A 25,241-nucleotide genomic window follows, 5' to 3' on the forward strand; every position below is an offset into this window, starting at 1 on the left:
CCGTAATCAAGTTCGTTTTTGACCCTTTTGCTCCCAAGATCGAAACGTTCATTCTCCCAACTAGTACCTCAGATTTATTTGTTGGGTAGTCCTGAGATTTTGGTGTTATGTCAAGATCACACCTCTTTAGATGATAATTATCTTCATTCTCAATACCTGACTGACTGAAATTTCATTGAAATTGTGAGGGGGATTTACATGCTGATCACTTTTGGGAGTCAAAAGGAGATTAATTAAGTTAAGAATTGGCATGCACGGTAAATCTCATTACTTTTTAAGAGCACCACCATTTTGCATTCTTGGAAGTTTCAAATATTTAGATGTTTTTTTTTCTTTTTTCTTTTTTTGCTGAGAAAACAAATTATACTGAACACACGTAAACAGTTACGAAAGAAAAGTTTTGGAAGATTGCAGATTAACTAAGTTTAAAATTCAGATATTGTTTATGGACAAATGCGAAGTCGACTGGAGGCCCATAAAGAGTTAAAACAAGGCAAATATCTAAGCACTTAAAAGGTTTATGGAGGGGTTATTCCTCTGAAGTAGCTTTTAATAGTATGAGCTTTTTTGATGATTTTTTTTGTCGCACAATTTTTTAAGATATGATTGGTTGGGTTGAAAAGAGTCAGAACACCATCGTTTCTCCATTAATTAAGGAATTCTTCAATACTGTTTTGTTGGGTTTAAACAGCCATTATACGAATGCCATGTCGTATAGGGCGTTTACGAAAATTTGGTGGGTATGTAGTTTGTCTAAGGGCACTTTTATAGTAAGCACATTAAGCTTGTAAGTTGAGGTTAAAGATGGGAGGGTGGTGGAGGCCATGATTTTCCCGTTTAACCGACTAGTTGGGTATTGCGTGAAAAGTAGAGTTGCTATCATTGTGCGCTACAGTGGATGGCAATTTTTGTGTTTGAAGGACGCCATTGGGTAGGGTTCCAAAGTAAGTAAATTGCGATTTCCTTGTGATCAAGTTGAAATGGTTCGACAAACATGGAGCAGTTGTTGGGTATTTTTGCCCGACTGTTGAAATAACGTATCGACGCTTTCAATGAGACTGGAGCCGATTCAGTTTAATTTGATGACGTTCATGAAGCCATGGTATTTTCGAGACCTTAGTGTAATGACCCAATGGAATGAAATAGCATTATACGGAAAGAACTGCAAACTCAGAAAGCTTTTTTTAAAGTTAAGAGCTCGTTTTCAAAGATTTGTTTTGTCTTCATGGATCATCAAAGAGAACCTCCACTACAAAGAGAAAGTAACTTTAAACCACAGAAGATAATATTTAAAACGAACATTGTTCCCAATTTTTCCAATGAAAGTGTTTGTAACTGAACTAAATAAATTTCAAAAACGCGTGTTTTGGTTTTCAAATTTCCCGGGCGCCGCCATCCTGAATAATTGTGACGTGTCGTGGTTGCCTTGCAACAATAGGACAACCACGTCACGTGACAATTATTCAAGATGGCGTCGCCCGGGAAATTTGAAAAGTGAAAATAAGTGATTCGAAAATTCACTTTTTTCGATACAAACACTTTTTTGAAGAAAATTGTCGATCAAATTTGATTGCGAACATTTTATTCATTAGACAGAGTGTAGGTTCATAATGTTCTCTTGGAGACGGTAATAGAAAATACTGTACCTATTGACAAAATAACGCTGTATAAATGTGTTTTCAATCGATGTAAATGTACTATATTTTCGTTGGATATCTTGTACTTGTCCTTTGGACATTTGTAGTTTTAGTAAAAAGTTACTGCACTACGGCGTGCGTGTGTCTTGTCCGCAGAATTGAAACAATGAATGCAATAAGTAAAGCATAAGCGTACAGTCCCTTAACCCTTTCAGCCCCGTGGGGTGCCCCATTGACGAGTAAAATCGTCTGGCGTTAGACAGAGTAAAATCTTTAAGTGGCACTATTGGGAGTTAAAGGGTTAAAGTGCAACTATGATAAAAACATCACTTCTTTTTTTTTCCCCTTCAGGTTTTGAAAGTGTCTTTGCTTGACACCTGACTGGCAAAATTTTGAGCTTTGATTTTTATTCAAAGGCTATTTACTTGACTGCAAGTTTTGATTTTTGGGGTCCGCCATTACTCACCCATTGGTCCTCAGAAGGTTAGAGCTGGGGAAAGGGACGTCATTTACTCACAAGCAAAAAAATTTAGCGTGTAAATGCAGTTTATTATCTATGCAAAACATGAGTTTAAAAGTATAAAAAAGCCTGAACCTCCCGTGCTGCATATTAATTCAGCTGCGTACACACGTACTGCATTCTTAAATTAGTAAGTCGTTATTTTCTCCTCGATCCAGCTCTCCAGATTTTAAAGCAAGTAATGGCGGATCATCAAATGGGAAAATTTCAGTTGTCTTTTTTTAAATCAAGGCTTAAAACTTGGGTCACTTAGTGTTTAGTTAACATGGTTTTGAAATACAAAGAAAAAGAAGAATTGATTTTTTTTTGGTCATAGTGTAACTCAAAATAAATAGGGAGCTTTAGCAACGACGACGGGATCGGCAACGAGAACGTCATGTAAAAACATAAATTCACGTTATTGCAATCACTTTGTGACTATTCGAAGCCTTTTAATATGACCAAGGTGTTTCAGTCCCTCAGGAATGAAACCGTTACGAGCGGCGCTTAATTTAGGGGAGAAAAATGAACATTTATCTCCAGGTGCTGACGTTCTCCATAACACTTCAAACTTGGTAATTTCACGTTGTTGCTTTGCTGACGACGGCAAAGTAATGGACAAAAATGAAAAACGCACGTGCAGGGCGTGCAAAGCTATTGTTTTTGCCCACTAATTATGCAAATTTGTGACGTTGTTGTTGCCGTCGCCGTTGTGGTTGCTAAAGCTCCCTAGACTCTGACGTTCAACTTCCAACCTCTATTACTGCCATTAACAGAAACACCTACAAAGTGGGTCAAAATCAACCAATCACACCGTAGGATGTGATACATGATACCGCTTCAATCCATCAGTTAGAAACGAACCCGTTGATTGAAAAGTGCGGCGTGTATTGGTTTGCCCAAATCGACAACGTTTGCACGTAAGAAATCAATTTCATGTCTTCACTTGAACTCTTCATCTTCGTACCTTGAAATACTTTGTCTTCGTGCTTCAATGTCAACTGCACGCATGGAACAGTCACAAAGTACTTTCTGCAAATTTTTATTTGAAGGAGCCTTTTCGTTGTCTGTGCCCTCTTTTGGCAAAGAATCCAATGGCTTGATTTTAATTCTTCCCAAAGGAAGGTTGGTGTAGGGCAAACGTGAGAGTCTCGCTGAAATGCGACTGCAGCTCTCAAGCGACCACGCCTCCAGAGGACACAGACTCTTTTGAAACCAGCGGTTGACAGACCCTCCCAGCTCCATGTTAATAGACCACTTTCCATAAATTAAAATTCAGCTTGGCAGCGATGCCTAGAGGACACAAACAAAGGAAACTTAATGATCATGTTTATTCATTTCATGCCGGTCCACCGCTGGTTTCAAAACAGCTGTCCTCTGGAGACGTGGTCATCACAGTCATTGCCTGATTTCAAGCCGAAAAGGACTAGGTACGAGTCTTTAAATTATGGGATTAGCAACTGCTGATCCACATAGTCAGAAAGTGAACACCAAGCTTTACAAAATCCCCAAGTTAAGTGCAAATAGATCCAATGCTAAGCAACATTGAGCCATTTAAACACGTCAAAATTTACAAAGAAATGTATGGCAATGCAGACGCTGTGTCTGGATGACCAAACATTTCTTTGTAAATTTGACGTTTTTGAATTTCTGTATGTCAAAACTATCCCGATTAACACCAAAGTTGGGAATTTTGTAAATCTCGGTGTGCTCTTTCTGACTAAGTGGATTAAGAGTTGCTAATCTCATAATTTACAGACTCGTACCTAGTCTTTTTCGGCTCGAAATTAGGCCATACAGTACAGTAGTCAAGGCGTCCAATTTAAACCCTTTGGGAATAACGTTTTGTTCCAGGTATTTACATACGAATGCTATATTATCGTGCAAGTACAATACACGAAGGATATGAATCCCGCGAGATTTGAATTGGGTGCAGCTCAAGCGTTCCTCTGACTAGCGGATTAAGGAGTTCATTAGGAGTTTTAATTTTGGTATTTACTGATTTGTATAATCTGCCAAACAACGGTAATTTCACCTTGGCAGATTATGCAATTTGGTACACCTGCCAAATTCTTACGCCGGGTGGCACCGGAAGCCAGCAATATTCCAATCAAAATTCGAGTTTTGAACTGTGGCTTGATTTGATTTTTGCATCATTCATCCGACGACCAGATTATTGAACTGAATCCTGAAATCAAATTTGCAATAATAACCTCATTAATTCGCTCGTCAGAGGAAGGCTTGAGCTGTTAGCCAGCCAATTTATGCTCTTGTAGAAGTTGCGGTACGGTTGAAGGAGTTTACGTAAAGTATTCGTTGGCAATCCGCTGGTTACAAACTGAAACCTAATGGCGGCAATGGGTCGGCAATGGCGGCATAAAGCAATATGTTCTCAATCTTCGAGCAGCAATCGGTCCTCTAAGATAGTCTTTCCCGAAATTTAGAAACTTGCGAAGGTGTTTTATCAGGACTTTCCAGGAATGCAGGTAAGAGGATTTTCAGTGGTGATCAGTTAATACGCCTTCAAGAAATGAGTTACTAGTAATTTAATAATGGCCGTTGTGTCGAGTTGTGAAGAGCCAGAGATATTGCAAACTGCAATCGTAATACGCAGTTGTGTAATAGCAAGTGGTGTGAACTCAGGAGTTCCATTAAAATGTAATGAATGAAGGGTGGTAGAAGTCCTGGAACGGACGACTGTAGTTGGTGTTTTGAAGACCGGAGGGAAAATCGGCCTCAAGTTTTACAGTTTTGTGCGCGGGAGTTTAGAACAGGGCTAACTGAACACCTAAATGTTCCTACGAAACTGTGCAACAGCGTGCGTTTTTGACCTTCTTAATAAAATAAAATTTTGCCCTCTATGTGATAAACAAGTAATCGCAAGTTTCCTCGTAAAATCAAAGATAATTATCGCTTGTATTTTCAGAAATTGCAGACATTTCTGCAACTTCTGAAAATACGCGCGATATTTATCCTTAAAGGGGCAGTGTCACGAATTGCTAGTAGAAATCAGGAAAGCAAAGGAGACTTGTTCACCGATGGCAAACGAAAATTAATGGCTGAATTTTCTATGAAACAGCTATTTTAGTTCGCAGAAACCATTTTAAAGTGTTTTTGATTGTGTGTAGCCAAGTTAAAATGAATGCCAACTTGAAAACGTCAGGCCAACGTTTTCAAGTTCTCCCCTTGCATCTTCTTAAACTCCGTAGTAACTTACTGTGGCTCATTTTTCTTTTAAAATTTAATCGATTTTTATCTCACTTCGGTCATCCAGAACCAATTTAAGAATGAAAAAGTCACTAAAAATTGATTTAGTAAATTTATACTCAATTGCAAATTCCCATGACACTGCCCCTTAAATTTTACTCTGCCCCATGCGATTACCTATATACTATTCTCGGTTTTCACATGACGTCACAGCCGCCATGTTTGTGCCCCTAAACAAAGAAACGGCGGCCATATTTGTGTCCCGACCCAATCCTCTGGGAATTGAACGCTATTATTATGAAAACGTTTTCTTTTGTTTTCGTTGAAAAACATGGCTGTTGATCACGTGAGTGAAAACCAACAATAGGGACTTAAAGATCTACGAAGCGGTCGTCAACGAGAACGCCACCAAACAAATGTGCGACCTTTTATTCACTATTTTTACTCAGAAACTGCTCATACCAATTTATTTTGGGATACTTGCGATATTGCAAAGTTGTATTTTTAAGTGACGTTTTCATCGGCGTCGGCGTCGTAGATCTTGAAGTCCCTATTATAATATATCTCAGTCTTTTTCATAATCCTGAGTATCACCTGCTTTTGGCGGGCGTTTTCGAAAAATGATTGCCCAATTGGGAAATTACACAAGAAAATACTTCTCCGATGGGAATGTTTCTTTGAGATGCAGATCGTCTTTTGCTAGATCCAAGGAAAAAAATACGATTTTTTGGTTTATATTCCTTTGGCGTATTCCTTTGGCTCAAAGGAGTCTTTCGGCATAGACGTGATAATTGCAAAATCCACAGTGCCTGAAGTGACAGGTTAAAATAAACACCCAGCCTGTTATCGAAGCAAAGTGGTAATTTCCTTCCATTTCGGCTGGCAACTAATTGCCGTTTCCCTGCCTAAGGATGGAGGTAATAAGAGTGCTATGATGTGGGTATTGTCTTGAGTTACAGACTGATGAAGAGGTTGACTTACAGCTGGTTTACATCCGTAGTACCTAGGTAACAGTTGTAAATTAGGCTAAATGGATATTGCCTTGAGTTACACTGTGCCATCTGCCTTATGTCGAGCTAATAACAGTGTTTATTGGACATCACTTTTATTGAGAGGTTGATTAAAAAACGCGTGTTCTCTCCCCTCTTCCTATTTACATGTAATTAAAGTAAAGTGGACGTTTCCTTGGTTGGTAAAAAAAACGGTATCATCTTCCGCGAGAAAACATGTTTTCAGACATCAAAGTTAGCGAAGAACGTTGCACGATGACTCAGCTAGATGGAGGTCTGTTTATCACTGTTAACACCATAACAAGCTTGCTCGGAAGTCTTGGCAATATTTTTGTTTGTCTGACAATCCTCTTAACTCCGAGCCTGCGGGTCATCTCAAACTACTGCATTGTGAATCTAGCGCTTGCAGACTTGATTGTAGCGAGTTTGTCTCAGCCAGTGGCGATAGCAATTTTTTGGGGTAAACTTGGCGGAACGTGTTATGTAAAAGCTGAGCACGCTGCCCGTTTTGTTGGAGGCTTATCATGCTCAGTTTCAGTCTTAACTTTAGCAACCATGAGCGTTGATCGATGTTGTGCCATATTGCAACCGTTGAAGTACAAGAATATCATCACCCCAAACATCTTAAGAGCTATATTAACTTTCTATTGGCTCCTGTCTTTCATTGTCCCGATTTTAGATGCCTTTGCCAAAGTTGTCTACATATATTTCATCCTGAGCAGTATCATTGCGTTGTTTACAGTGGTCATTATTTGTTATTCAGCCATATTTTTCACAGTCAAAAAACAAAACTCTCTCAGGCGAAGAGAGCTTCAAAACAGCCAAGCAATTCGTAGAGAAAAAGACAAGAACCTGGCGAAGACTATTGGTCTTGTCATTGGAAGTTTCATGATATTTTGGCTCCCATTTGGCTATCACATTGCTACAAATCCGAACAAAAACCACGGCGTTGACTATGTGGCCGTTGTGACTGCCAGTTTTGTCAACTCTTCAGTTAATCCTCTAATATACTTTTATCGTAACAGAGGATTTCGTGAGGCTTTGAAAACAATTCTTACCGCTAATACCCATCGTTTCCTGCAGAATAGAGTTTTTGCTTCGTGAGTTCAAGGAAATACAGGATGCATGGGTGACAGATAAGAGACTGCCAAAAATTATTTTCATGCCCGGGTTTGTTTCTGTTGGAAGATAATTGTTGCAGCTAACTTCCTGTGCACTCACGCGAGATGCACCTCTGAATAAAATTATAGATAGATTTCAGTTTCCAGCTAATAAGTTCAGGACTTGAACTTGGCGGCTTCTTTTTTGGAGACCCAAACATAGCTGCCATGACTTTGTGTGAAAACACTTAATATTCTAGGGAATGATCGACTTTTTTTTAGAAACTAATCTTTGTAGTCAATTTAACCAAAGGAAAAAAATAAGACTAAAAAGGAACGTTAAGGCATAGTCGAATATTTTACTGTTGCGCTTTCAAGCGAAAATGATCAATAAGTGAGAAACGAAAAATTGGTACAAGGCATGATTCCTTTGGAATTTGTTTTTCAGATATTGCTGTTCTGGAAAGTTTTCAACTAATGGTACTTTTCCCAATACGTAGCCGATTTTGTTGTCTCTATTTCAAGAAATGTTCATGGACTGATCTGCAGTCCCCTCTGATTTAAAGGACGTACTTTTTCAGTTCTAGCGGGACTTTCATAGTTTAAGACTAAAGCTACATCATAAATAGATTTTTTTTTAACTCGAACGAAACAATAGAATTTGTGATGAAAAGAGGATCAACCCAGCTGCAGGCGGGTATATTGTATTATGAAGATGTTCTGAAATGAAATTTGATATGAAAAAGAAGGTTTTCGTGACAGAAAAAAAAAACAAAAGTTTATGCCAAATGTGACGTCTTGAAAAACGGAATTTACTCACGTCAACCTCCATTTTTATTTAATGCTCGAAGGTGATAGGCATGTAGCTACGGATTGAAATTGTCACCATACAGCCCTTTGAAAAGGCACGTGATTTGTAGACCTTTACGCTCCCCCCAGCCATCCAAAATTGCGTGTGTCCATATATCTCTAGCATAAACCGTAGGCAATTGCTATCGGAAAGACAACATTTTGGACATTACCATTTGTTAGCAAAGATTTGCGATACTCTTGTGCGCGGTAAAGTGTGTTTTGTGAACACTTTCCCGCTAAAAATGGATAAAGGAGTTTACTTTGTAAAGAAATCCAGGTTGTGGTGCTACGTCCATGGCAAACGCACGAAACGCCAGGTTTCAAATTTCTCAACGGTGGTCAATTCACCATATCAACCTAGTCGATCAACCCATTTCTGACTTTCGGGCATGTCTTGCCCTTGTGTGACAACACGAAAGCCTTGCTTCTCATGTTTAGCATAATTTTTGTCTAAATATTCGGTATCTTTTGGCCAGAGTTCACCACTGAACTTGAAAAATTGTGTCAGCTTTGAAACGGAGCGTTCCTTTAGCACTTTCTGTTTAATTTGTGATAATCTCGCAAAGTCTTCACTAGCAATCTATTCGTTTTTGGTCATAAATTCATCGCACGTTTATTTGCTACTTTGAGGTCATATTGTCTGCCAAAGATATATGGTTCGTATGAAAAAGAAACCGATTTACTAGCTCGTGCGATACGAAATTAAATGACCGAACAGGCGTATGGCAGGCAAAAGACGGCTCTCGTTAAATGTGGAGCCGGTTAAAATAATTCCAACTTTCGCTAAAATCAAGCTTAAGGGAGCGTTGCATGCATGTTTTGTTTTAAATCATTGATTTCACCCTTTTTTAACACTAAGACTGTTATATACGCGACGTTATAGCAAGTCACAAGTGTGTTTAAATACCCTGTCGGAACGATTCAAGATTAAATGTAGTTGCTAACAGGTGCTCGATTTGCTTTAATCATAACAAGGCAAGGGAATTAGGAAGGAATAAACAGACTACGCAATCATTGAAATAGGGAAGAGTGAGTGAGATTAAAACTGATATTTCTGATGAAATAAGGACGTGTTTTGTTTCGATATGTGTTTATTTGATTCAGTTGGAAATGGCGGTAACAAAACTAGCTGCGTAATTGTGGCTCCTTGCATGCGGCGGATACACCTGGCCTCGGTTGTTCAAAAGGTGGATAACGCTATCCACCGGCTAAATCGCTATCCAGCGGATAAAGACTAGCAAAACCAATTGAGTTATCCGGTGGATAGTGATTTATCCAGTGAATAGCGCTATCCACCCTTCGAACAACTGGGGCCTGAATATTTCGATTCTCGTTCTCAATCCCCACCCCGTCCCCGCATTGTCCTCCCTCCTTTTCGTACCCGGTTGTTCAAAAGCCGATTAACGCTAATCCCAGATTAAAAATTAACCAAGGAGTTTATTTCTCTACTCTTTAATGCTGTTCAGCGCTGATATTTGGCAAAACTTTACATTAGAAGAAGTCACCCTTGAAAAACAAAAATAAGCTAAAGAAACTGTCACCCAAAAGTTGAAAACATGCAACAAATGTTTACGCTAATCCTAGATTAAGTTAATCGGCTTTCTAACAACCGAGCCCAGTAATTTTGTCATTCTCTCAAGAACGTCAAAAAATGTATTTACAATATAGAATTGAAGAGCTTTGTGTTTTTTTTTGTAATGGTAAATCTAATTCAGTTATTACAGCATATCCTTTGACATTTTCAGCCATTCAGTGGACACGAGCGTAAACAATTATCGACGTTCTGATTATTCATGTCAATTCTTTTAAAGCGCAAAATTTTCAATGGCTTTCTCTTTAATAATTTGTTACCAGCTGAGAAAGTTAAAGTGGTTTGAAATTTCGCCCAATTGCGACATGTTTATAAGGAACTGCAGAGAGCTTGCAGTGCGCACTTACCGTTTTCCCAATTAAAACTTTCAAAGGAAAAGCAGGGAGCTCGAGTCACTGTTTCTTTTCATTTCCGAAGAGCGACTTTTCGTACAGTTACCACTTACAACTTTACATCAAGTCACATTTTAAGGAATTGACACCTTGCCAGACTAAAACTGAAACAAACGGATTGATTTCTCCTTTATACCACAGATAAAGAATCATAACAAAGCAGGAATTAGAAAACTTGGAGATGTTTATCCCATTTTATAAACCCTGGAGCTCAACGAGAAATATCCTCAATTTTTCGGCGATTTCCTTCGCATTCTTTCTTATAATGTTCACACAATCGTGCTATGGGAATTTTACCGTATGGGAAATAACTATTCGAAGCCGTTTCAGCGAATTTGACACTTTTCTTACATCTTTCGCGTTGCTTATGTGTATTGCCGGCTTATTAACTTGCGTATGGTGTAGTTGTTGCGGTCACGAAGACTATTTCCTGTCCTGGGACCAAAGAAGAATCGTGTTTCGTCAGTACGCCGAAGAACGTGCTGCGATTAATCGTGGTTCAAAACAGCGAAGAAGAAAGCGTTTTGGCTACAAGCAAGGAACAATGCCACCCGTCACTTGGGTATAGAGTTAAACCGCAGGAACAACAGCTCCTAAATGCCTGTTTGAACAGTGCTTTGAAATTTCTCCCTTTCAACATTCCTGCGTGAGCAAAGCGACATTTTATTATTTATTTGTAAAAGGAGCAAGCTCCAAATTTTTGTTTGCTGTTTTTCCCTTATGATGAGGTTAAATTATTAATCGTGGTAATTGCAATTTAGAGTGGATTTACATGTGTTATTGCATCAATTTGAGAGCGATTTTTTGTAGTTGGAAACTCATGATCAGTACCTTGCACGTCAAATTTTCAGACACTGTTCTCCGTGAAACTTACGTCGTATGACGTTCAGTCTCCTTATAGCTTGCTTCACAACTGATACAAAGATAAAGTCTGGATAACTTACTTACAGTATATTATAATCAATACATACGCACGTGTTACTTGTACAGTCAAACGTTCTCACTTAATGCTCAAAATGCTGTCTTTGCGATCTTTCGTAAATTAATTTAGATGACTGTTTTGCCAGACCCATCTAGATTTTTCCCTCTTTCTCATGAGAAGTAAAGAAAACCAAGCAACAAAACATTTTTTTTTTCCTTTCGTGAGTGTTTTACGTATTACTATTACTTAATGAGTTCAGAACTGGTGGAATTGTCTTGCTGGCTCTGTATTTGACAAAGGGAATCAATATATCCGATAGTTGGTCTCATTGCCGTCCTTTTGCGGTTCAGCAACTTAAATTTTACATACTGCCAAAATGCTAAAGAGGAATTAAATAGTAACTTTTTTTCTCTGCAGAAAAGGGGGATAGTAGGTTGCCGATCCTCTATGCTACTCTCCTCTTCTTCACCGCACAGATGTTAGGGAGCTTTAGCAACGACAACGGCGACGGCAACGAGAACCTTACAAATTTGCATATTCAGTGGGCAAAAACATTAGCTTTGCACGCCCTGCACGTGCTTTTTTCATTTTTGTCCATTTCTTTGCCGTCGTCAGCAAAGCAACAACGTGAAATTGCCAAGTTTGAGGTGTTATGGAGAACGTCAGCACCTGGAGATAAAATTTCGTTTTTCTCCCCTAAATTAAGCGCCGCTCGTAACGGTTTCATTCCTGAGGGACTGCCACACCTTTGTCATATTAAGAGGCTTGGAATAGTCGCGAAGGGATCGCAATAACGTGAATTTATGTTTTTACATGACGTTCTCGTTGCCGTTCCCGTCGTCGTTGCTAAAGCTCCCTATTGGTTGCGGTCGCCGCATTAGGGAGTTAACACTAGTGCTAAATCAAGTTCTATCCTTCTGTGTTTCCCTAGGGACTCAACACTCAACACCAAAGAGTTGACACTGGAGTAGTGTCAACATTATCGATACATTTTGTTTCTTTCGAGTGTGACCGCAACTATAGTCCAAGGATTGACCCTAATTAGATGCAGGCGGATTTCAATAAGCGTCAGGAAGTGTCATCTTGCTCTTCATCACTCTTGTCTCGGATTACACACACAAATTAGTATCACTCAACTAGTGGACTAATGCAAATGCTGCATTTTGGTTGGCCTCGCTACTAGAGGAATATGGGTAATAGTCCTCGAGTAGCGAAAAGCGTAACGCTTTCTTTTGTTTTATTCCCAAATAAATATATTTTCTATTTGCATTTGCTAACTTTATTATAACCTTTTCTGTCCGACTAGTTGGGTGATACTAAAACAATTAGACCCTTCGCCCTCAAGGGCCACGGGTCTAATTGTTACTTAGACTTGAAGGGACACTTCGTGTTAGATGTCACTGAAAATTGGGCGTGCATCTAATTTGGGTGCAGTGCACGACATAAGTGGTTGGTTTTCGTACACTTGTCGTGTTACTTTTGAACAGTTAAGTTTCTCAGATTTTCATCCAAGGTGACTCGTACTTTCTCGGAAGAAAATCCGATTGCTCCTTAAATAGGAGCCGGATCATTGATTCACCAATCACTTGCATGGATTCTCTAGTTCTGAGCCATGGGAGGTGTTAGCAGTGCAAGTTATCGCTGTTTGGAGGTGATCAGGGGTGTCCCACTTGGGGACCGGATCACATCTGCGAACATTGTACAGATTCCTCATGCTCCCACTCAAAGGTCCCCATCGTTGCAGGTATATTGCAACAAGGAGAGACTCTTCCATCCTCTTTCCTCTTTGTCATTCACTTGTGCTAAAGTGCTGAGACAACATTTCACATGGAAATCCATGCTCTTCATACAGGTTATTCAATCCATCGTTAAAATTTAGTGCTTTCTCTAAGTATGAAGGATTCTTCGTCCCCTCCCGTGAATATTTCTCCCCAGAGAGGTTGTTCAGGGAAACGTGGAGATGGAGGGACGGCGAGATAGGGAGCGTTTTTGTAGGTGTGAACGCTTATGTCCACACTATCGTAGTGAGTTGTCTTTTAAGCAGGGAAGAGAGTGGTTCGAGACAACTCTTGAAGTTGGGCACGAAAGCACCTCAGTAATGTCGTCTCATACCTCGCTTTTTATACTTTATTCTACCATTTGTAAAACACAACAATAATTAATGATTGTTTAACTCTAACTCTTTCCCCCTATATTTGGTGACTAATACTTTTAGACATACAAGGGACCTAATGAAACTAGAACCTTGAATGTAAACAAAAACACCTACATCATTAAAGTGCCTATCACCTCGACACACTTTTCCAATATATTTATTCTCCGAAGTCATCCTAAATACATGGTGTTGTTTTTAGAACATTTAGATTGAGATTTCACCCTTTCATTGGCTTTGAAAAACGGGAAAGTGGTCATACCGTGATTAATAACCGGAAATGGGTTCGATACCGGGATGACGTCACAAATTAATTTGCATCGCTGTTTTCAAAGAACTATCTCAATGCAAATTAATTTGTGACGTCAACCCGGTATCGAGCCCATTCTCCTTCATTGCTCGGTTATGGATCAAAGTATGATCACTTTTCCCGTCTTTGAAAGCCAATAATAAAAAAAGTGAAATTTTAATCAAAAGGTTCTAAAAACAACACGATGTAGTTGGGACGACTTCGGAGAATAAATAAAGTGGAAAAGTGTGTTGGGGTGATAGGCACTTTAAGAAAATGGAAAATGCACACACCCTTTTTTTTTTCAGAAAAGTGTTTCATAACCCACTACTTTGTCACTGGTTTTTTACTTTCTCTCCTACTGAAATACTTCGGAGCAGCAATACATGTTTTAGTTTCTTGAGTTAAGAATTCTTGTTCTATGTGCGACAATAACAACAACAACAAACCTTGAATGTAAACAAAAACCTCTACAGCATTAACAAAATGGAAAATGCACACAGTGCAATGCAGTTAGCGAAAATTTGGAAAGACGGAAGAGGCCACTGGACGAGCTTTGGGCAGGTTATTTCAGTGACAAGAAACAAAATCAAAGATGCAACCCTTCAGTGTACTAGCATATCCTCTTCTCCGTTCTTTCCTTGCAGACAAACAGCAAATTTCGGAAGCGTTACACCGCAGACTGAAGATACTGTCCTATGCTGAAAACACGTGTCTTGCCCCATTTTCATTTCCTTTTCACATACTCTAACGACTTCGGATCAGGATATTGGTGAGACCTTATTCATTCACTTGGTCATTGATGTCATGATGATTTCCAAAAGTTGTCAAAATGTATTTCGCTATTTTAGTGAACTGTTAATCGAAGTTTAATCTTACACAAAGTGCAGTTTCCATTTAATTGCCGTCTTCTTCCATATTTTTATCAATCCCCTTTCTCCCTCGTTTGCTGACCACTTTTTATGGCGGTTTTCAATTGTGCCTTGAGGGCAATTTTGTTGCTGCGATTGCAAAAGGCTTAAGAGATGTTGCGCCATTATTTCCCATGTGAGAATGAAAAGGAGACCCGTCTGTGGCTTTACTACATAAAAACTTTCCCGCGCTTCAAACAATGTATATGTAATTCTGATTATCTCATCGCTCTGGGCCTGTTGAGAATGGTTAAGGTTTGGTTTTACTGGACACAATTGAAGACCGATCTAATACTGTGTCCCGTTTGCTTGCTTACGACTTGACCTGTACTTTCGTGCTTTTATTAGAAAAGGCTTCTCACTATTCTCTCTGACTATTCGTGGACTTCAAATCCTCTTGAGTAGTAGACTCTTAAATCCATTTCATTTCAAAACCATGTCATCTGCCGTCTTAATTAGTGATTTCTGAGCCTGGATGAAGGACTTTTGTGCCATAGGACTAGAGAAAGAGATTATGTTATGAAAGTTCAGTATACTTGTCAGTACTGCCAAACACTCAATTCGTTCCCATTGGTTGTTTCAATTTGATGTCGGCTTTTTGAATATTGCCATCATTTCGCCACGCGCAAGCACGGAGCCACGTTTAATTAAATCGGGGCAAAATCTACGAATTTCCACACCCTTTTCAAAAGAAACAGGGTCGTCAAATTTTCAGCCCTCGAGGTGTATCTGGAATGTACACTCAGAATCAGTCGGCATAAAAGAGAATGATCTTATGCAAGAAAACTGACATGACTCAGTGCAATTCGCTGCTGGTGCATTGTCATACATATTATTCTTGGGTTTCACACACGCGATCAATAGCCATGTTTTTCAACGAAAACAAAAGAAAACGTTGGCATAACAATAGAGTTCAATTCCCGGAGGATTGTTGTCGGGACACCAACATGGCCGCCGCTTCTTTTTTTGGGTACACCAACATGGCGGCCGTGACTTCATGTGAAACCCGAGAATTTTTTAGTGTCCAGGGGGGTCAGTAAACAATGCAGATTTGACAAAATTGTGGTTTTAGAAATGAAGAAGGCGATCGTCTCTCTTTTATTATTTTGACACCAGTTGTACCAGTTCAGGAGCCCATGACTAGGAGCCTCCCAATGCATTATATCCTTGAGTCAACCTTTGCGCTTATCTTTCTATTTTAAAACTAATCCTTCAGCGCTAGCAGGAAACTCGCATTTACAAAAATTTACATCAATTTGCACAATTTGCATACATTGTTTTTGCTTTTTTTGTCCTTGTTCCACAACAACTGTATTCTGATTGGCCACTCTAAACAATGTGTGCAGAGCCGAAGAACTCGTGGCGTTCTAAAAATAGAAAGATACGAGCAAAGGTTGACTCATAGGGCTTGTATGGGAGAGGCAAGCTCCTACTCATGCGCTCCTGGCCAGTTTCATTCCTTGATGGGAGAGGTAAGAATGAATTGTTACCCTCGCCTGCGGCACTTACCTTTAACACCATCAGATTTCCGTCCACTTGAAGTTGGCCCCTTTCTATAACTTGAAAGGTAATGTCAGCAAATAAATAAGTAAATCAAAATAAGAATTAAGTGACGATCTTACTTTGGAGACGACGAACGAGATCTCAAATCGATACTTTCTCAATTTATATTAGAAGTCGGAAAAGGTATTGGTGATCAGCGGAACGAAAAAGAGCGCAAGATGCTAAATAAGACATTGAAAGTACTTATCGTCTGCCTACCTTACCCTGATGTAATCCATATTTGCCTTTTACGTGTTCCGACTAGTCAATGGGCCATTCTCGAAATATCAATATTCAGCTTGATAGTGAGGCAGTGACGACAAAAACAATAGAAACACGAACAATATTTACATATCATCCACTTTCCTCTGTGTTTGTCCTCTAAACGTCTCTTTCAAACCGAATTTTAATATATCGAAAAAGGTCTATTATCAAAGGTAGTGGTTAGAGACGAAAGATAGAAGCGATCCTTTATGTCTACCTCTTTCATCTACACTCTCCAATTACACACATTTCTTCATCAAGTCCTTGCTCGGGAACATAGCACAAAAAATTGACCTGCTCCCAACTGAGTAGCTTCATAGCTCAGTTGGTAGAGCGGTTGCACCGGAAAGGAAAGGAAAGTAAAAAGGAAAGAAACTTTATTTAAGTGTCTAGTCGCTCTAGCGCTGGAGCACTAATTGGGGACACTGTAAACTGGAATCAACAATTAACACAAATCAAATCAAATGTTGGTTTTTGAGGAGAGGAGAAAACCAGAGTACCTGGTGAAAAACCTCTCGGTGCAGAGTAGAGAACCAGCATCCCAGAGGTCATGGGTTCGAATCCCGTTGAAGCCACGTGACTGATTTCTGAGGTGTCCAGAAAAGAGACAATTGCTTAAAATGTCCAGATAGGTTCAAGGATCACTTCTATCTAACCCGCATTTCAAATACATAAATTTATTTTAAATAGAATAATGGAAAACAAACCTCTAGATCTCGATCGTCCTTTACGTGCCACAAGAGCTATGGCAACCATCACAATAACCAGACCAGCAACTCCAACAATAATCCACTTGATCATATGTCTGGGGACCAATGGTTGCTTGTTTTTACCTGCATAATTAAATATGAAATTCTTATGTCACATTATCACGCTAAATTAATTAATTAATTTAATCGCATTCATTTAATGGCAATCGGAGCTAAAGAGCTGATGTGGCCATGTTAGAAAATGACGAAAATCTGTCTCGATGAAGAGGAAAAGAGATTGCGGATTTAAACTATTTACAGGCTTCCAATTCCCATAAACGTCAGTATTGCAGAACAGTATGTCTCATCAGGTCTATTCTCGATTTACGTCACAAACTGCTTTGCAATGCAAAGTTTCTCACATCACGGTCATGGGTCCAAATTAGTGCTGGTGTTGATAACTTTGCGCGTCTTGCTTGGCAGATAAAAAGCGACATTTTTAGGTAAGAATGGAAAAATACTTTGAGTTTAGGTGCACTTTAAGAAAGATTCTAGTGGGAGGAATATTTCTGTCCACTATCGCCCAATCGCATTCTGTTCAAAAATGATCAGCTGACTTGCGCACCGGTCATCAACCGCGCCTCCCACCTCGCGATGGGAAGAAGGCTGAGTTTCAGTCAATATCAACCTGACTCCACAACCCATCCTCTACCTCTGAAATGACTATTATCGACAGTTCCAAAGTTTCTCTGAATTGACTATTATCGTCAATTTGAGCCATTTAGCGCTTGATAAGGATTATGGGAAATGAATATCTATTTTTAAACTCCGAACCCCAATTCCTAAACTAGCTGGACTCGAATCTGGGAATGTTCGATTAATAACCCTTTCACTTAACCACTGGACTACCGCATCCCTAACTGACAGGGCACTTAAAAAAAAACATTTTTTTTTTCTTCCGAATGCCGCTGTAATAGTGTATTATCACCGGCTAAGAAACAAGTTTAAAAAGGAAAAAAATACCGGTTACCAAACCTCAAGAGAAAGCTAACCGTTTTAAAATCAAGCCTAGACTTAACCACTATTCAGCAATGATTTTATATATACTAATTAGATTTGGTAAATAATCGGTGCAATTGTCAGTCAGTTAATCTTTAGTTGTTAAGTGGATAAAAACAGTTCCTTCACATGGGGTGCTCCGGGTTCAAATCCCGTCCAGGGATGCAACTTTTACTTTTTTTCTTTTCATCTGCTAGCACAAGTCCTGGGACAGAGTAATCAATTGACGATAACAGCCATTCCAGGGAAAATTACGAATTGGCATTACGAACTGTCATAATCGTCATTTCAGAGGTGGAGCATATGTTGGACTCCAAGGGTTTTACTCCGTAAAATCCGGTTTTCCTCTCTCCTCAAATCGACTCCCAGCTACAGTGTATCTCTGGGATGCGCCTCCCACAGACCACTTTCATAAATGGAGACCACCTTTACATTCTTGTGTATTTATGTTAATTAGACCTACTGCCCTAACGTTTCTCATCGTAGCGAGGCTAGAAAGGCTTATTAGCATTAAAACAAAATAATATTTTATTTGGTCGCCATTACGAAATAGGTCTAATGGGTCTCCAAACCATTCGCTCTCTCTCCTTCAGTCTGAAGAGCGGACATAAAACTGGGGAAATCAAAATCAATCCCTGTTACCTTGAAACTGTTTGGTTGAAACTTCTTTCACGGTAAACTTGCCGTATCCTACAATATTTCTTGCAGATATTCGTACTATGTATTTCATGTTGGCCTCCAAGTTGTTAATGACACCAATCATGTCATCATCTTTAGTAGTTATCTGTGTGAAGTTCACCCACGAATTCCATTCTCTTTTCTTTCTGATTTGCACCAAATAATACAGAATAGGATAGAGTGGGATGGCTGCAAGCTTTTTCCACTGAATTTCTAACTTGTTCATACCAGTTTCTATTCGAAAGACTTCTGGTGCTTTTGGAGCGTCTGCGAGAAATGTAACTACCTGTTACATGCGCATCAGTCACTTATTTTAAAACTGTAAAAGAAAAGCGATAAATACCATCTGAGCCTTTACAGGCCCCAATTTATACCTAGTTCTCCAACAGTAGTCTCTTTTTTGTCCGTTCCAAGGAAGTTCCTCGCTATGCACGCGTAAACGCCAAAGTCGTTTGCTCCCTGTGGCGTAAACGTCAGGGTACTGTGCCGCGTTCGAGACTGCGCAGACGTTTTCAAAGCGGACGATTGTACAACTCCGTTATGGCTCCATGTTATATCTGGCACTGGAAAACCTTCAGCCGTACATGTAATCACGGTTTTGTGGTTAATCCATGACACGACATCTGAGGAAAACTTGTTTTTTATTTCTGGTTTGTCTGTCAGAAAAATGAACGGGTTATTAGATCAGTGGCTGCAGAAGGTACAAGAGAAATCTTTTGCAGACTTTGAACTAAGGAATCCTTTTTTTTTTCGTCTAAACTTCCATGACCTCAATTAAAAGAGAGACAGGGTTACCACGCTGCTTGGTCCTTTCCTTAAACTTAAGTAACTTTTTTTGAAAGTAAACCATGCATTAAATGTGGATAGCTCCTCTTACAAAAGCCGTTTATTTGATAACACCCTTTCCCCTGAACTGTAAGAAAATCTCTTCAAGAACTAATTCCACTTACAGTTAATTGCAACTTGTACTTCAGCCACTGCAGGGTTTCCAACGCCGTTTGCTGAGGTGCATCGGTAGCGCCCTGCAACATCTTTGCTGGCTCTCCTTAACAAGATAGTTTCATTCGTGACAGCCATTCTTTTTGGGTGACTCTCGGGAAATGACCACGTGACTGTTGGGTCTGGCTTCCCAGAAGCGTTGCAAAATAAAGTGACGTCATCCGTTTCATTGACGGTTGTGTCGTGAGAAATAAAGGTGATGGTTGGTGAAACTGTGGGGGAAAAAAGCAAGGTGTTCTCGTATCCTTGTTCCCTCAACTGTAATAGTTATTGACCTGTTCTTTTTCCTTGCTCCTGGTGATAAAATGCTGATCCTGTTTCCTGTCATTGTTACGTAATTAGCCTATGTACTCCGACCTTTTCTTCTGTTCAAATTATACATCATCTTTAGTTGTTCAAAACACTTCCTAGTGCAATTGGAAGGCCCTTAATTCTAGACTAATATTACTATGGACAATCAAGTATAAAGTATTCTCATACAAGTACTCCATCATCCAAGAGTAAGATTTCCCCAAATTGCCCTACTTCCTATCAGCGTCAGAAATGTGTGCATTCTTAAACCACGTTTTGCAAGAAAATAAACAGTAGACCAAATCGGCTAACTCAATGTTGTACCCAATTCAAACCCTTTGGTAATAAAATTACGTTTTCTTCGAGGTATTTCCATTTCAGTTAAATGTGAATGTTGTATTTGAGCGGTTTTCAATTGAGTGTCGAAAGTAATTAGCGAATTGCTTTTGTTTTATGATTATTTCACTCAGTGATTGGTTCAAAGTTCTCGCGGCATTTTTTCAACCAATCAGAAGTGAAACGAAAACCAATCTTGGCTCGCGCGTGCACATTTTCCCGCGCTTTGTGTCGGCTACGTGTAATTACTTCGAGTTTTGATTGGTTTAACGGATTGTCTCCGTCCTTTTTGATTGGCCAAGGTTATTACTTTGGTTTTGGTTTTACGACACTCATTTGAAAACCGCTCTATAATGCAATTACAATACACTAAGAATCTTAACCCCGAAATATTTGAATTGGGTACAGCATTAAATTAGCCGATATGGTGTTTTGTTTATTTTACCACAAAACTTGGTTTAAAAATACACTTTCCTGACGCTGATGGGGACAAACCTGATACCAGGCCAGATTCTTTCTCTTGGACAATAAACTCTTGATTTTAGATAGCAAAAAACGACGAATCTTCCCAACCTGGAAACAACATTTCTGCAACCATGTTAGTCGAAATATACTTTCCTCGCGTTCAGTCTTCCAAGAATTCAAGTTAGCAGTGCCAATTCCATAAAATCCATATCGTACATAGTATTACATACCTTGTACCTTCAAGTTAAGACGAGCTATAGCACCTGTCCCAAGAACATTTCGGGCGATACATTCATACACCCCTTCATCAGAGATGTTGACATGCTGAAGAGAAAAGTTGCCGTTTTGGAAGAGACCGAGAGTTTTGTTTTTGAAGCGTAGTTCAAGTTGTGGCGGCGGTAGGCTATCAGCAGAACAGGAGAAAAGTACGGTGTCCTTCACCAGCACAACATCGCCCTTGGCAGAGTATGTCAGACTGGTTCTAATTGGTTTGTCTGTTGAAAAATTAGTACAAAAAATACATGATCTTCGTGTCGTGGGAGGAGATCAAGAAGTATATGGGTTGTCATTTAGATGTTAAAGGTGGTTGGTTGGTTTGCTGTAAAGAAGATTAGCGCTACAAAAGCTTCAATTGAAACAGCAGTACTAGGCTCCTATCATTGTTCCAATGGAAGTGGTTTCCCAAATCTATTCCAGAGTCTTAGTCCTGCTCATTTACATTCACTCTTCTGTCCTGAAGCGTTGTTGATGACCGTTAATTGTTTGGTTGCTTTTTGTCTTTGAATATCCAGTAAGAGGCTCCAGCTGGTATCAATTTTGTTTACCTCAGCAATACGACAATGCCGCGCGCTCTTCGAAATGATCGATTTTGGCATTAGAAGGGAAGAAATAGCATTGTCTTTCATAGTAGATTATATTCAGTCTTGCATGCTACCATTTTCAGTGAAGAAGACAAAGGATATAATATTTTTCGCATACGCGGTATTTGGACAATAATGGTTACATGCAAATAACGTTAACTATAGGAGTAGATCGGAAGGTTGTAGCATACAGTATCCAATATTTGTAATTGGATACAAAGGTTTTAGTAACGCTTAAATTGTTTTGGAATTTGGCAGAGAATTTTCGTGTGACTTTAACAATGTGTCTCTATTAGCTGCTTTTGTCTCTATAGATCATTATAGATATTTAGTTTGCAGTTGGGATAAAGTCCTTATTTTGTTTAGGAGGTATTGGTGTTCATTACGCAAAACAGCTCAGTGAAGCTGAAAAACACTTGCCAACCGACAAGAACTACACAAACAAACGCCTCGTGCATAAAAGCGGGAAAAAGGTTTTCAACGGTATTTGAGATATTATACTGTAACTTGTTGAAGAAAAAAGCCATATACTTTGAAAGATCAACGTAGCGGATATCAACATCAGTATTTGAGACAATGTACACTGTACCACCTGGCGTGCATGCAATATTTTACGGGTTAATTTCTAGCAGAAGACTATTGATGCATGTGAGATCAGTTATTTCAAATCCCATAATGCATCTTGTGTAGTCTCCAAATTTAGCATACCGTATTTACTCGAATAAGCGCCGCATCTGGGACAAAAAAGTTAACAAGGGCGGCCCTCGAATAAGCGCCGCACCGCCGATGCGGCGCTTATTCGAGGAATTTCGTATAACCAGGAAAAACACTATAAATTGTTTCACAACGACAAAGGAGTTCGCTCTCACCGCTGATATTTTCGCTTTTGTTATCATGAAACTCGGGTTTTTTTCACCGCGTGAATTTCTCTCGTAATTCTAGATTTACTAGGAAAATTAACAGATAGAAAGTGAAACCGTTGAATAAAAATATAGGAAAAGTAAATTTGACCGGTACATTGTTTAAATAAGCGCCGCTCTCGAATAAGCGCCGCACTTGTGGCGCGAAAAATTAGGCAGCTTAAGCACGCGCGTTTTTGAGACGCGGACGGCAACCGGAACACAACATTTCACGTTTCAGGACAGTGGTGTCTCCCAGATTTTTATACCAATCATCTCTAACGAAGAAAAGATACTTAGCAATGTAAGCGTGGTTGTGTGAAGACAAGTTAAAAGGGAAAACAGCTCACTTCCGGTTGCCGTCTGCGTCTCAAAAACGCGTGTGCTTAAGTTCCCTATTAGGGAGTTTAAGATCTGCGACGCGACGGTAACGAAAACGTCATTTAAAATTCCAACTTCAGGTTAATTAATCTTTTTCGTCATTATGTTGGCTTATCTAATTTCTAAATACTAGTGTAACTTTCTAGGAACTGAATTAGGAGGTGCGGTGTTGAAGCTACGACAGAAAATTCAAATTCGCTGCCTTGTGTTCACGTTTTCTGAAAAACTTTCGAATTGGTAATTTCACGTCGTAGATTTGCAGAAAACGTGAAAGAAATGTACAAAAATGAGAAATGCAAGGGCAGAGCGTGCAAAGCTATTGTTTTTGCTTTTTAAATATGCATAATTTGTGACGTTTTCGCTGCCGTCGCGTCGAAGATCTTAAACTCCCTATTAAATAAGCGCCGCGGCGCTTATTCGAGTAAATACGGTAATCGTTGTTTGCAATTTCTCTTGGGACATGAAAATGTCCCAAGAAAAATCATTGCGAAGCTAAATATTTTGAGCAAGAGCCGATACAACGTAGATTTTATTTTTGGTGGTGTACTATATTTCGGCTGGCCAAACTAGCAGTGCAATGTAAACTCTCATTGTACCTGAAAAAGGCTGGTATGGTATGGAAATATAGTACACCACTAAAATCAAATCTACGTTGTATCGGCTCTTGCTCAAAATATTTAGCTTCTCGACTTGTAACTACGCCGATCAGATCAAGCCACTGATCCAACGTACACCGACAGGAAGATTGTCTATGGTTGCTGGCTTCAAAACTCTGGAAAACAGTGCCTATGCAAACTTTATTGGAGTAAGCAAGGTGTATTATGGGATTTGAAAAAGCAGAGATTGCACCGATTTACCACTACTGCATGATCATTATAGACCTCCAAGGAAGCAATTGTAGAAAGTCTCTTAAATTAAGGCGCAATTTCGACTATTCGAACGAAAATGGGGGATTTCTAAACTGGACAAACGGATTCCTCTCGGGAAGTCGCGATTTCCAGCCTGGCACTGGAAGAGAATTTGTTTCCAAAGCAGCCATTCTGGAAAATCGTTGCTATCACGATGGTTTAACTAAAGCAAGCCAAGTACGAAATAATTTCAGTTAAGAACGAGCATTTACCAATTTATGTAACGGTGAACGTGATCCAAGGGAAGCTCGTGTTGTAATCATGTCACAAATTCATACTTACAGTTAACAGTCACCCTAATGGAAGCCGTTGCGTTTCCAGCATAATTTGTTGCTGTGCACCTGTACTCGCCATCTTGATATCTGCTTATATTCTTTAACAAGAGAGGAGATCCTGTGTGTTTCCACTCTTTCTTTCCTTGCTTTAACCACGTGATATTTGGAAATGGTTTGCCGGTGGCGTCACATGATAGCACTACGTCATCTGTCTCGTTTGATGTTTGGTCCGTTGAGATAGACGTGATGTTTGGGCAAACTGCAACATTTGAAAAGACCTAACATGTGGCTTGTTCTAAAAGTTGACAATTTCAGGAGAAAGCATAAGTTGCTCGTGTGAATAACAGTATGATCTAAGGTTTGAAAGAAGGCTATTTGAAACCTCTTTCAAACAAACATTCTTTGACAAACGTTCTTCAAGTACAAATTACGTACCACTCTAGTTAAGTAGAAGTTGGGAGTGCAAAATAACTATTAAGCTGATCAAGCTAGGTAACTTAAAATAATTCATAAGTGCAGCAAAGTGGCAGGTTGATAAGTTTCCATTCAGCATTACGAATGGCTGAACAAATAGCTGGATGTTACTCGATCTCCATTTTCAATTAAGACAGAGTTAAGCTATGATACTAATGTTTTTTAATGTTACGAATAGCAAGTATGGAATTTGTTTGTCTAGTAAACATAAAAACTTTACACCTATGAAAATACTTGTTTACATGCAGATGTTAATCATATGTGCTATACAAAGGGCTGATATTTTTTTTACGGCCAAGTATTTTTCTATCCTGGTTTAAGTTTGAAAGAAAATTCACATAACGAAGGTTTTGCCGTAATAAAATCTTGTCAAAATAAATTTAAGTGTAGAACAAGGAAAGAAAAGATGCAAGAGTTCATGACCTTGTTTCCAAAATAGCACTTGTCACTTTTAATAAAACCTATATGCACTTAAGCATTGGTCAAAATAATGTTGTTTAGTACCTTAATTCTGTTGAAATGACTTGAGGTATGGCTTAAATTCTTGTTAGATCTTTCG

The 25,241-nt window shown here is 39.2% G+C and overlaps 3 protein-coding genes across 3 annotated transcripts in view; 2 read left to right on the forward strand and 1 right to left on the reverse strand.

Moving 5' to 3' along the window:
• Positions 1 to 1,771, forward strand: part of LOC137982386 (uncharacterized) — a 35,646-nt gene extending 33,875 nt beyond the window's left edge. The window contains exon 10 of the mRNA XM_068829502.1: positions 1 to 1,771. This exon is cut by the window's left edge and continues 751 nt beyond it. The gene's annotated coding sequence lies outside the window, so the exon portion shown is untranslated.
• Positions 1,772 to 6,545: 4,774 nt separating this feature from the next.
• Positions 6,546 to 9,015, forward strand: LOC137982414 (adenosine receptor A2b-like). The gene has a single exon (XM_068829533.1). The coding sequence runs from the start codon at positions 6,570 to 6,572 to the stop codon at positions 7,455 to 7,457; it is 888 nt and encodes a 295-aa protein (XP_068685634.1). The 5' UTR covers positions 6,546 to 6,569; the 3' UTR covers positions 7,458 to 9,015.
• A 4,315-nt stretch (positions 9,016 to 13,330) lies between these two features.
• The window catches only part of LOC137981991 (hemicentin-1-like), a 41,677-nt gene continuing 29,766 nt past the window's right edge, over positions 13,331 to 25,241 (reverse strand). The window contains exons 29-36 of the mRNA XM_068829009.1: positions 24,216 to 24,467; positions 21,116 to 21,379; positions 19,745 to 20,005; positions 19,169 to 19,450; positions 18,759 to 19,061; positions 17,076 to 17,201; positions 16,072 to 16,121; positions 13,331 to 15,061 (exon numbers count right to left, since the gene is read on the reverse strand). Of these exons, the coding sequence (XP_068685110.1) occupies positions 15,014 to 15,061; positions 16,072 to 16,121; positions 17,076 to 17,201; positions 18,759 to 19,061; positions 19,169 to 19,450; positions 19,745 to 20,005; positions 21,116 to 21,379; positions 24,216 to 24,467 (1,586 nt within the window). The 3' untranslated portion in view covers positions 13,331 to 15,013. The remainder of the gene's footprint in view (positions 15,062 to 16,071; positions 16,122 to 17,075; positions 17,202 to 18,758; positions 19,062 to 19,168; positions 19,451 to 19,744; positions 20,006 to 21,115; positions 21,380 to 24,215; positions 24,468 to 25,241) is intronic.

Source organism: Montipora foliosa, chromosome 13, assembly GCF_036669935.1.
Source record: "Montipora foliosa isolate CH-2021 chromosome 13, ASM3666993v2, whole genome shotgun sequence".
NCBI lineage: Eukaryota > Metazoa > Cnidaria > Anthozoa > Scleractinia > Acroporidae > Montipora > Montipora foliosa.